At 64.5% G+C, this 11,952-nt stretch overlaps 1 protein-coding gene across 2 annotated transcripts; it reads right to left on the minus strand.

Annotated features, from left to right (window-relative positions):
* Positions 1 to 20: 20 nt before the first annotated feature.
* Positions 21 to 11,784, minus strand: CHLRE_02g083354v5 (uncharacterized protein). Of its 2 annotated transcripts, XM_043059282.1 has the most exons (24): positions 11,551 to 11,784; positions 10,877 to 10,967; positions 10,508 to 10,624; positions 10,091 to 10,268; positions 9,452 to 9,795; positions 9,088 to 9,248; positions 8,600 to 8,747; positions 8,136 to 8,219; positions 7,588 to 7,722; positions 7,189 to 7,308; positions 6,868 to 6,921; positions 6,283 to 6,393; positions 5,914 to 6,030; positions 5,504 to 5,572; positions 5,185 to 5,275; positions 4,604 to 4,694; positions 4,297 to 4,372; positions 3,773 to 3,886; positions 3,283 to 3,345; positions 2,906 to 3,022; positions 2,466 to 2,591; positions 1,922 to 2,005; positions 1,069 to 1,299; positions 21 to 461 (listed from the first exon to the last, which is right to left on the minus strand). In XM_043059282.1, the coding sequence occupies exons 1-24, from the start codon at positions 11,604 to 11,606 to the stop codon at positions 384 to 386; spliced, it is 2,856 nt and encodes a 951-aa protein (XP_042926917.1). In that variant the 5' UTR covers positions 11,607 to 11,784; the 3' UTR covers positions 21 to 383. The 2 variants fall into 2 exon arrangements, with proteins under 2 accessions (XP_042926917.1, XP_042926916.1); XM_043059283.1 differs by lacking the exon at positions 1,069 to 1,299.
* Between the last annotated feature and the right edge of the window lie 168 nt (positions 11,785 to 11,952).

Consider the following 11,952-nt stretch of genomic DNA (forward strand, 5'->3'; position numbering starts at 1 on the left):
GGCTGCCGCACAGCAGCCCAGTCCACGACGCATTACAAAGCTGCCGCGCTCCCGACGGCCAGCCTTCACTGAGCAGTCTCCCGATGTACCGATGGGTGCAACCTAGCCTCGCCTGGGACACATACTCCTTGGGAGTCAGGACTGCACACTGCACTGCACCTCTCTGTCCTCCTTACCCCTCTCACACACCCACATACATACACATACGGTACATGCACATACGGCAAGACAGCAACCTGGCATGGCACCGCCCCGCCTACAGAGCCGCCCTGCCACCTCCGTGAGCGCTCCACTCCCCCGTCTTCTGCATTGGGTTCGGTTTAGTTTGGGCTGGTATCTACACACACACACACACACACACACACACACGCTGTGGCCCGCTGCTACCCCCGGGTTGAGTCCGCGAGCGAGGCGCTGCTTGCAGAGGGGCGCAGGTCGCCGGCGCTGGCCAAGATGTTGGCCTGCGCGGCACAGGAGGAGAGAGGGGAGAGGAGCAGCAAGAGGGAAGAAGGGGACGTGAGGGCAGGCATTGAGAACGCGCCAGAAGAGCGGACGGGCAATTGGGTTGGTTGGCAGTGTCGGTAGGTTCGCCTTCATAACAGGCTGGGCATGGGAGGCGTGCAGGGGATCTGCCGGGGTCGGGGCCGGCGGTTACTTGCTGGGGGCCGGCGGGTGCCTGCCGTGTGGCGGGGCTGTGCGGTCGCGGTGGGTGGCCGGTCGGGCCAGTGCGGTGTTGTGTGCACAGTTGCGGCTGGCCACGTTTGGATCTTCTGCCGGGCGGGCCGGTATTGAGCCATTGGCAGGTACCGTTTGCGCTGCTGCTGCTGCTGCTGCTGCTGCTGTGGCTGCGTTGGTTGTGACCCGCTGCTTTGATATTGACCAGTTTTCGGGCCATCCGACAGCAGTGTGGTGAGGTGTTGCGGCCAGTAACCACAGCCCCGCCCACCCGCCCACCCCCCCGCCCCGCCCAGCCAGCAAGCCGCCCCGCCCAGCCGCTACAGGCACATTGCGCTCGCTTGCATTCTCGGTTTCGCATGGTTAGGCATCGTCGATAACAAAGCCACTCACCAGCTGCCGCCGTGCTATGGACAGGACGCTGGGCTGTAGCATGCGGCTGGAAGAGCCGCGGCTTGGGGCGGGGCTGGCTGTAGCAGAGGCGGCGGTGGCGTCTACGACTACGCCGGGCTCGCCGGGAGGGGCTGCGGCTAGGCGGGCGAGCCCCGGGCTGCGGGTGGCGCCGCCGCCGTCGTCTAGGCTCACGGCTTGGAAACTGTTTGCGTACCGTTCCAACAGGTTCGCCTGAAGCAAGCAAGCAGCAGCAGCAGCCGAGGACCATGGAAACACGTTCTGAGTTGCGTCCGAATTGGTTGTGCGTAGGCAGAAAGGGCTGCGTGCGGCCGCGTGCATTTCATGAGGGGCTTTCCATGAGGGGCTTTGGCAACAGGGGCGGGGGCAAGTGCCTTGAGCGCCTCAGTGCCTACTGGGTGCTGTGGCGCCAACGGCTTTTGCCCATTGTGACCGTGTCCAATGCCGGACCCAATGAGAATATTATTAGGAACAGGAGGAGGCCGACACGTTGGATGGGTAGTTTGCTGCTGTGCTCGCTGATGAGTGACTTGTCTTGTCGCGTGACGTGACCTGCTAGCACTCAGCGGCCGTAGCTGCCCCAGTCGCCTTCCCACGCACATCATGGCTGCATTGGGTGTTCCGCTTGTGGCCACCTGCCCTGGTGTCTTCCATCCCGGCCTGCCTGTCACACAGGACTCCGCTCCCTCTTGGCTGTCACCCGAGCTCTCCATCCCCACGCCAAGAACACACTGACACAACCCCCCCCCACCCGTTGCCCGCCCCGTCCCAGGGCCCCGTCCCAGGGCCCTCGCCCAGGCTCCTGCCCAGGCTTCCTCCCTATCTACAGCCTCACCTGCGACGCCGGGCGCTGCAGCTGCCGCCGCACCAGCTGCGCATACACGCCGCCCGCCGCCAGCAGCTCGTCGTGCGTGCCCACCTGTGTGATGTGTGTGGTGTGTGTGGTGTGTGTATAAATGGTGGGCAGATATGGTGTTGGTATGATGTCGGTATTTATGTGTGTGGGTCATCAAAGCACATGGCGAGCACATACACGTGTAAGGACGCGCGCCTGGGCACGGCCCGCTACAATGGTTGCTTCGCACTACCCATGGAGTCACCACGCCCCCCCCCACACCACCTACCCCTACATGCCCCTTGACGGCCGCCACCCCCGTCACCCCGGCACCTTTCTCCTCACAGCACCCTCCTCCCGGGCTCTGCTCCGCCTCACGTGATGGCTCCCTCGCCCCTCCGCCCATCCCTCCCGCCCCCTTCCTCGCCTCCTCCTCCCCCGCTCCCTCCCTCGCCTCCTCCTCCCCCGCCCCCTTCCTCGCCTCCTCCCCACCCTCTTCCGCCTCCTCCTCCCCACCCTCCCCACCACCACCACCACCACGCACCTCCTGCACGGCGCCCCTGCCCACCACGTAGATGCGGTCCGCGCCCTGGATGGTGGACAGCCGGTGCGCGATGACCAGCACCGTGCGACCCGCCATCACCCGGTCCAGGGCCTCCTGAACCACCGCCTGCGCGCGCGTGCGGGGCGTGTGTGGGGCGTGTGGGCGTGTGTGTGGGGCGTGTGGGGCGTGTGGGGCGTGGGGCGTGGGGCGTGTGGTGTGTGGCGGTGGGCGTGGGGCGTGCACAGGGAAAAGACACAAAGGGGGAGAGGTTGGCAGGGTGTACGTGATGTGTGGTGATGGGACGTGTAGCTATTACTGGCGTGTCAGGAGAGCACCGGAGGGTGTGGATGGGTAGGATCCACACCCCCAAAACACACGCACACACACATACCGTACATACACACACATTCACACACACACGTCTCCTCCCCGCCCCCCACCTCGCTGTCGGCGTCCAGGGCCGAGGTGGCCTCGTCCAGCAGCAGCACTCGCGGCCGCCGCACCAGCGCGCGCGCAATGGCGATGCGCTGCTTCTGGCCGCCGCTCAGCGCCACACCCTGAGGGATGTGAGAGAGAGGCGAGAGAGCGAGATGAGTGAACGGATCATGCGTGCGTGCTACTACTGGGTATGGCGTGCGATACCGCACCGTATCCGCCTTGCTCTTCCTCCACTAGGGTACCGACGGCCCACACAACCCTGTCCTCGTAGGTCCCACCACCCAGCCTAGCCCTAGTGCGAGTGGAGCGCCCACGCTTTGGGTTTGGGTTTGCCTGGCTCTGTGCCGTCACGCCGCCGCCACGGGCCCCGCGCTGTCACCTTCTCGCCGCAGCAGGTGTCGTAGCCCTCGGGGAAGGACGTGATGAAGTCGTGCGCGTTGGCCTGAGGCGAACAGGGACGCAGGGAGAGAGAGGGAAAGATGGGCGGGGATGAGGGGAGAGGCAGAGGGAGAGGGGGTCGTAGATACCCGCCCAAACTAAACCGAACCGGGGGGGGGGCCTTCAAGTTGCGAAGTGGCCAGGTGGCGAGGGCGCAGGGAGAATCATCTTTACCATGGACGGCAAGGCCTAGTAGTCCTGTACGGTCACGTGTGTGGCTCAGTCGCCTGCGCTTGAGGCCGCCCCCACCACCTTCCTCTAGACTCCGTCTTGCATGGACGGCTAATCCCCATGACCACCTCTATCCCACAGCAGACCGCTGGCCCGCCCCACCTTTGAATCTCACCAGACGGGGACTGCCTGGAGCTGACTACCCCACCGCAGCCCCACGACTTGACCCCACGAATTAACACGCGAGCCCACACACACACCTGTTTGGCCGCCTCTATGATCTCCTCCTCTGTGGGCGGCGCCGCCGCGCCGTCGTCCTTCTCCAGCCCGAATATGATGTTGCGCCGAATGGACCGGGCGTACAGCACCGGCTCCTGCGGGGGTGGTTTAATGTCGGTAGTTTGGTTGGTGGGTCAGTTGTTTGCTTGCGGCTACTTCCGTGTGCAGTGTGCAGTGTGCGTGCGTGCGTGCGTGCGTGCGTGTGTGTGTGTGTGTGTGTGTGTGTGTGTGTGCAGTGTGCATGTGTTTGTGTGTGCGTGTGTGTGCGCGTGTGTGTGCGCACCCCTTCATCAGCGACCGCTACCCCCTCTCCAAGGGGCACCGCTGCTCCGCGAGTGCGACTGCGACCACGACGGTGACTGCGACTGCGACTGCACCCGGCCCACAGGCAACCTGGCACTCGGGCCCACTGGCACGCCGGACCACAGGCCCACCGACACCCCGGCCCACACGCTCCCCGGCTCCTCGGCACCCCGGCACCCCTGGCCCACAGGCGGCCACGTACCTGCGACACCAGCGCCACCTGCCGCCGCAGCCACTTGGGGTCCAGCTCGCCCAGGTCGTGGCCGTCAATCAGGATCCTGAACGCAGCCGCACACGCACCAGCACAAGACGCACGGATGAGAGAGAGGGCATGAACGGGGGGTGATGTCCTGCTATGACGCCCACCATGCCCGCCCACATCCGCCCCAGCATCACCCGCTGTTGCCCCCTGTGCTGCCCCCTGTGCCGCCGCCCCCTGTGCCGCTCCCTGTGCCGCCGCCCTCTGTGCCGCCGCCCCATGTGCCACCGCCCTCCCCTATGCCGCCCACCTGCCGGCGCAGGGCAGGTAGAAGCGCTCCAGCAGTTTGACGATGGAGGACTTGCCGCCGCCACTGGCGCCCACCAGAGCCACAACCTCGCCTGGTCGGGAGGAGGTGGCGGGAGGTGGGAGGAGGCGATGAAAGGAGACGTGGAGGGCAGGCGGAGTGTCAGGGACCGACACACACACACACACACGCACACAAAGTTAAACCAAACTAAGCTAAACTAGCGGAGCACAGGCAGAAGGGGTGGGAGGAGGAGGTAAGAGGAGATGGTGACAGGAGGAGTGGGCAGGAGAAGGGCGCAGGAGGTGGGAGGAGGCGATGGCAGGAGGTGGGAGGAGATGTGGATGGCATGCGGAGAGTCAGGGGCCGACGCGCACACACAGAAACTCCGGCGCCGTCTGGGCGGGCCCTACTTTCTTGTTTTGAACACACACAAGCACGAACATGCACACATACCGCCGCACATGCGCACACACACACACACACACACACACACACACACACACACACACACACACACACACACACACACACACACACACACACACACACACACACACACACGCGCGCGCACAGGCCCTCACCCGGCTGCGCCACCAGGTTGAGGCCGCTGAGCACTCGCACGTGGGGGCGGGCGGGGTAGGCGAACACCACATCGCGCAGCTCCACACGGCCCTTGGGGGGGGAGGCGGGAGGGGATGGGGGGACAGGCGTGAAGGAGGGCGGGAGCAGGCGGCAGTGCAGGTGCTTGGATAGCACACGTGCCGATGTATGCGCGTGTATGTGGGACTAGGGAGGGAGTAGGGGTGGGTCATGCATATGTAAACTAAAATCAGCAGTGCCGAACTGGGTCGGCTGAGGGCGAGCACATGAGGGCGGGTGGGCAACAGGTGGCCTCCCCACCTCCAGCGCCGGCAGCTTCATGTGCCCCGCGGGCGGGATGTCGGGTTTGCGGTTCATGAGCTCGATCACCTACACGGGTGGAGGTTTTGTGCAGGAGGGGTGGCAGGGGTGTGTGTAGGAAGGGGGGCGGGCAGGAGGGTGAGCGAGGGGTGTCCGGGGGGCATCCGGGGGGCGCAAGGGGGATACTCAGGATGAGCAGTGAGGGTGCGCGGCGCGCAGGCAGACACAGGCAGTGGTTGCGCCAAAGGTACATGTGGCTTTGTGCCTGTCGCGTTACCCCCGCTCGCACACCCAACTCCAATCCTTGTTTGGACTGGGATACATTCGGGTTTGGGACCCGAGCGGTTGACCACGTCCATCACCTCTTCACCGCACCGCAACCCCCTCCCTCCCCACCGCCAACCCCGCACCTTGTCTGCCGCGCCCACCGCCGCTGTGAGGGCGGAGAAGACGTCGCCAATCATCTGGAAGGAGGACGTCAGCGACTGCTGGTACAGCATGAAGGACACCAGCGAGCGGGGCCGCATCTGCAGGGCGGCGGTGAAAGTGTAGTGGTGGTGGGCAAGGTGTAGGAAGCTGTGGAAGGTGTTGGAGTGGTTGTAGGAGGAGGTAGTCCGGGTAGTTTTAGGTGTCCAGGTAACGCGGCAGAACATTGGCAGGGCGCCAGACGGCCCTTCCCTCTTCATAATTCTCCCCTCCCTCCCCCGCCTCCTCCCTCCCTCCCTCCCCCTCTCCCTCCTTGCCCCCCCCCCCCCGCCAGCCCGCCTCTGTCCACCCACCAGGCCCGCCAGCACCAGGTGCCCGCCGTAGAACAGCACCGCCGCCAGTGTGAGGTTGGGCAGGAAGGTGTTGACGGCCGCATACACAGTGTACAGGCCCGCCTCGGCCACCTGCAGCGGGGAGGAGCAGAGCAGGCAGGTGGGCGGGCAGGTGCGGGCAGGTGTGGGAGGCGTGGGGGGAAGGCAGGCAGGCAGGCAGGCAGGCAGGCAGGCAGGCAGGCAGGCAGGCAGGCAGGCAGGCAGGCAGGCAGGCAGGCAGGCAGGCAGGCAGGCAGGCAGGCAGGCAGGCAGGCAGGCAGATAGGCAGGCAGGCAGGCAGGCAGGCAGGCAGGCAGGGGATGGCGGCACGATGGGAGGAGGCAGCGACACAAGGCGGGGTTGGTCGGCGCAGGCGGGACAGACCTTGCTATGACAGGGCCAGCGCCATTGTGCATTGTACCAAGCACACGCACATGCACATGCACACACGCTTCGTTTCTTCACACACGTACACACACACACACGTACACACACACACACACACACACACACCCGCATACACACACCCGCACACACACACACACACACACACACGTGCGCTCGCACCTGCAGTTTGTAGAAGTCTGCCAGCTTGGCCGCGTAGGCCACCTCCGCCGAGTCCTGTGGGGAGAGGGGGGCGCCCGCAAGACGGCAACGTGCGGCGCGGCGTGCGTGTCAGACATCGGCGCAGTCAGTACTCTACACAAACAGCTCTCCCTTCCCCTGTGCCCCCGACCTCCCGACACGTGCCCTCCCCCCCGTCCCGCTCGTTTCTTACGTAAGAACGGTAAAACAACAACGCGCCCTTACGCGCCACCCAAAACAACGCCACACACACATACACACACACGCCCCCCCCACACACACGCCCCCCCCCCACACACACACCTGCGCCGCGTGTGCCTTGACGGTGGTCATGGTGGACAGCACCTCCTCCGCCACCCCGTTAGCTGCCGCCAGCTCCGCCTGCACCTTCTTGCTCAGGCGGCTGTAGTACTTGCCGTACACCTGTGTGCGCGTGTGTGTATGTGTGTGTTTGGGGGTTACATTCATGGTTGTTGAGTGGGAGGGGGTTGCTCTCATGATTGATTGTAGGGGTGGGGGTTACACTCATGATTATTGGGGGTTGCAAGGATTGGTACAGAGAAGTGTAGCGAAAGGGGGGTGGGATGGTGCAGGGAGGGGTGGTCCGGTAGTCCTCCGGGCACCACCTCCTTGGGCTCGCATGCATAACCCACCCGCCTAAGCGCACACGCTCCCACACCCTGCCCCCACCCCCGCTCGCACCTTGCTTATGGTGAGCACCACTGGCACCAGTATGAATGTGACCACTGTGAGGCGCCAGCTGGCCGCGAACATGAACACCAGCACCATGGCCGCCTGGGTGGCACTGCGCAGCATCACGTTCAGGTTCAGGCCCACCTGCGGGCGGGCGTGTGTGTGTGTGTGGGGGGGGGGGGGGGGGGTGGCGGGGGAGGAGGAAAGCAGGGGAGGGAGGCGGGGGTTGCAAGGTACAGAGAAGTGTAGCGAGGTAGACAGCAGGTGTGGTGTTGTGCGTACCGGGGGGCGGAGGAGTTCGGGGGTAGTTTATTGCAAGCCCTAATTGTGATGGGGTTACATTCATGATTCACCAGTGAAGTGGTAGGCACAAGGCACAAGGGGGCAGCATGCCAAGCCAAGCAAAGTAGGGCCCATTGGGTGGGGTTTGGAGGCGGTTGGAAAGGGCAGTGTAACCACACACATGTGCTCAAACATGACCACGCAATGCCCGGGGCCACGCGGGTGTTTCCATTCCTCCCCCCCTACCCCCCCCACCACCACAAACACACACGCACCTGGTCGGCCACGGTGGTTGTGTCTGCGGCCAGGCGGGAGGTGATCTCGCCGGTCTTGGTCGTGTCGAAGAATCCCACCTCGAACTGGGGGGGGGGGGGGCGGGCAGAGGGTGGCGGCGGGCGGGCGGGTGGCAGAGGCGTGGTGACGGGCAGGAGTGAGAAGAACTTGACGTCGCCAACAACTACCCCGCCACATGCGTGCGCCGGGAAGCAGCCTCCAGGGGAAGGAGGCACGGGTGTACCTCACACCGTGCACACGTAGCCACGCCACTGCCTGTGCCTCGCGAGCTCAGTCTGGTTTGGTTTAGCTTGGGCTGGGATTCCAAACCCCCCACCCCACCTCATCCACCCACCCACCCATCCAAACAGCCACACCCCCCCTCTTGGTTGGTTTGGTTTAGTTTGGGCTGACGCGCCAAACAGCCACTCGTCCACACCTCCCACCCAAACCCACCCACCCCCACCTGCAGCAGCGAGTGGAACAGCTGCTTCCGCAGCCGCACGTTGAGCCGCGTGTTGGCGAGTGTGAACAGCCCGCCGCGCACACCCGTGAACACGCCCGTCAGCGCCGCCACACACAGCAGCCGGACCGTGGTGTGCCCGAACTTGGACCTGGCGCGGGTGAGCGGGTGCGTGTGTAGTGGTGGCAGTAAAGGGGTTACATTCATGAGAAGTTAAGAAGAAGAGTTGCAGCCAGGGGGGTGGGAGGTGGGGGTTGAGATCGGGGTGGCAGGTGGTGCAACAAGCCTGCATTCCCCCCTGGCGTCGACAGTTGGGACCTACTTCGTTGGGCTCGGGCACCTTACCACCACCACCATCACTCCGTCCTTCACATGAACGTCTACCCGACCCTATATCCGCCCGCCATCGCCCCCCACCCATCTTTACTCCTTAATCAATCATGGATGCAACCCCCTCCCCCACCCCCTCCCCTACCGCCACGCCTCCGCACCTGTCCGGCTCTATGGCTGCGTAGTCGATGATCTGTCCCGTGAGGTAGGGCAGCAGCGCACTGCCCAGCGCCGCCACCACCCCCGCACTGAACGCCACCAGCAGCAGCGGCGTGTCCACAGCACTCAGCCGCAGCAGCTCCAGCAGCGTGCGCTGCTTGCGCTGTGCAAGGAGATGATGGGGAGGGGGTGGTGGTGGTGGTGGGGTGGGGTGGGGTTACATTCATGAGCAGTTACGAAGTGAAGGTGGGAGATGGGCGGAGGTGCGTGAGAAGAAGGGCGGGTGAAACCAAACACAGGCGCATGCGGAATGCCGGGCCGGCTTGCAAGTTCATGCCGCCGCAACCATTGCCGTCCCCGCCGCACCTTGGCCGCCGCACGGCGGGTCTTGGCATCCGCCGCCGGCTCCGCACCGCCCTTCCCCGCCCCCGCCCCCGCCCCAGCTCCAGCTCCCGCTGCCGCCACCGCCACCGCCTTTCCTCCTTTCCCCGCCGCCGCCGCCGCCGCCGCCGAGCCACTTGCCGCTCCGCCCTCCTCCGCCGCAGCTGCGGTCAGCAGCGGCGTGCGCAGCGGGTCCACCGCCGCCGCCGCCGCCGCCTCGAGGGCCGCTGCGTCCGCCGCCGACTCGCCCTCCTCCCACGCCGCCTCTCGCTCCTCCACCAGGGCCGCGGCGGGCAGCGGCGTCAGCAGGCTGGCCAGCAGGCTCCCCACTGCAGGAGGGGGGAAGGTACATTTTTGATAAAGCAAGAAGCAGCGAAAGCGTAGCAAGGCGCATTGGTACACGGGGCAGCAGGGGAGCCAGGAGGAGGGGGGACCAGTAGGGGCTGCGGGGATCATGGGTCGAGCACCTCTTGCTTCACGCGGTGTGTCGCGCTGCCGCCATCCAGCCTCATGAGCCCAGCCTCTTTCCCCGCTACCGCCGCCTGCTGCCACCACTGCCACCACTGCCATCACTTCTGTCGCCACTGCTGCCGCTACTGCTAACCCCCATCCGCCCCTCCTCACCAATGCTGGTGTACATGTAGACCAGCCCCACCACCACGCGGCCGCCGGCGGCGCCGCCGGGCGGGTGCGGCGGCTGCGCCGGCCACAGGTCGTCTGGCGCCGTGACGGCCACCGCCGCCGCCTTGACCAGCAGCAGTGTGGCGTGCGCCAGGCACAGCACCTGGATGGCGGTGCGGACCTGAGGGAGGGGAGGAGAGGGAGGAAGGAAAGGGAGGAGAGGGAGGGGAGGAGAGGGAGGGAGAGCGTCAGGAGTCGGAGGAGGAGCAGGAGCAGAAGCAGTAGGAGGACGTCAGTGCCTCCTGCCGCCCTAGACGATTCCCACACATCCCGCTCCCTCACCCATCAATGCCACCCCACCCCTACCCCCACCCACACCAATATCCACCCATTTCCTCGCACACACCCCCACGCCCGCACCTGTGGGTGGTTGGACTCAAGCGGCGCGCCGCCGCCCCGCGCCCGCCTCCGACTGGGTGTGGCGAGGATGAGGCCCAGCAGCAGCAGCTGCTTAGCCGCGGCCAGCAGCAACACGTCCTGTGCGTGCGTGCGGCCGCATTGGTGTGTTCATGTTCAGGTGATTTCATATTCAGGTGCGTTCATACTCAGGTGCGTTCATAACCAGGCATGAAGAGGGCAGGGCTGAATGATGGTCCAGAGTTAGGGCTGGCTGGGTGCTTGTGGAGCCCAGAGTGCGACGCAGGGTGTCCGCCGTGACCTCCATTCCACACGCACGCGCTGTGGCTCCGCCCCCCCCCCCCTTACACCCCCGTTACGCCCCCCACCCACCAGGTTGCCCAGCGAGAAGCTGTACAGCTGGCGCCAGCCCGCCGCGTGCAGCAGCAGCGACAGCTCGGAGCGCAGCGGCCACAGCGAGCACCTGGGGTGGAGGGGGTGGGGGGAGGGGAGAGCGAGAGGGGGTTATGTGCCCGAGCCCAACGAATTAGGTCCCAACTGTCAAGGAATCGTCGCCCAGGTGCAGGGCTCCAAATAACGGGAGACACGCAGGGTTCCTGGTAGACAACTACTGGACATCTTTGGATGTTTCCTGACTTTCCTCCGGGCGGCTTATGTCTGGGGCAAGATTGGGTTGGCCCGGGTTGGGGCGGAGACGGGAGGAGCGGAAAGGTGCGTGCACGTGCAGGCGCGCTGGGCCACGCTGCGTGCGCCGGCGCCGCCCGGAGAGGCATACGCCATGGGAACCATTTTCGCTGTTGACATGTCGTTGATTTAAGATGTTAAGCACAGCAGCGGGGCCAGAGCACGCGTAGCGGGGCTACGGTGATGTCAACATCTCACGTTATCCAGGAACTAAACGCGATGATGGCATAAACCAAGAAATGCGTCGATACATTGTACGAGTGTGATAGATTGCGGTGCCACGGCACGGAAGGTTCCATCGTCTTTGGTGCACCCGCTAAACGCCCGACCGCGTCAGTTGCTTCAAGGATCTATCCTCTCACCATGACGCAGTTGCAAACTCCGCCACGCAAATAAGAAGCAATGCTGCGAGGGCCATGTCAGCCTTCCCGCCCAGAAGTGTGCAAGCTCTTCTAATGCAGTCTTCGATGCTAACAGAATATTTGTGGCATGTTGGTAAACAACTTGGAGTATTGGAACTGGAAATACTGCATTGCTCCCAATCATGGGTTTCGCCTACACGCAATCAACTTGTGTTTTCTTGGTTATGCAGTCATTACTTGTACATACATGCCCACTATATATCAACGATATTATTTGAGCTTGCCGTTTATCAGTTTACTGTACTCTCCGGGGCCAACACGGCGTGCTGCGCTTGCGCCGCCCAAACACCTGTATACATGTTGGCTTGTAAAAATAAAAGCACGAGTCGCTGCTGACGCAGT

The sequence above is a fragment of the Chlamydomonas reinhardtii genome, chromosome 2 (assembly GCF_000002595.2).
Source record: "Chlamydomonas reinhardtii strain CC-503 cw92 mt+ chromosome 2, whole genome shotgun sequence".
NCBI lineage: Eukaryota > Viridiplantae > Chlorophyta > Chlorophyceae > Chlamydomonadales > Chlamydomonadaceae > Chlamydomonas > Chlamydomonas reinhardtii.

Coding starts and splice junctions, on each gene's coding strand:
- CHLRE_02g083354v5 (XM_043059282.1), bottom strand. CDS start 11,606: ATGGCCCTCGCAGCATTGCTTCTTATTTGCGTGGCGGAGTTTGCAACT. Junction 5,276..5,503: donor TGAAGCTGCCGGCGCTGGAG/GTGGGGAGGCCA, acceptor TCCCCCCCCAAG/GGCCGTGTGGAGCTGCGCGA. Junction 3,023..3,282: donor ACACCTGCTGCGGCGAGAAG/GTGACAGCGCGG, acceptor CACATCCCTCAG/GGTGTGGCGCTGAGCGGCGG.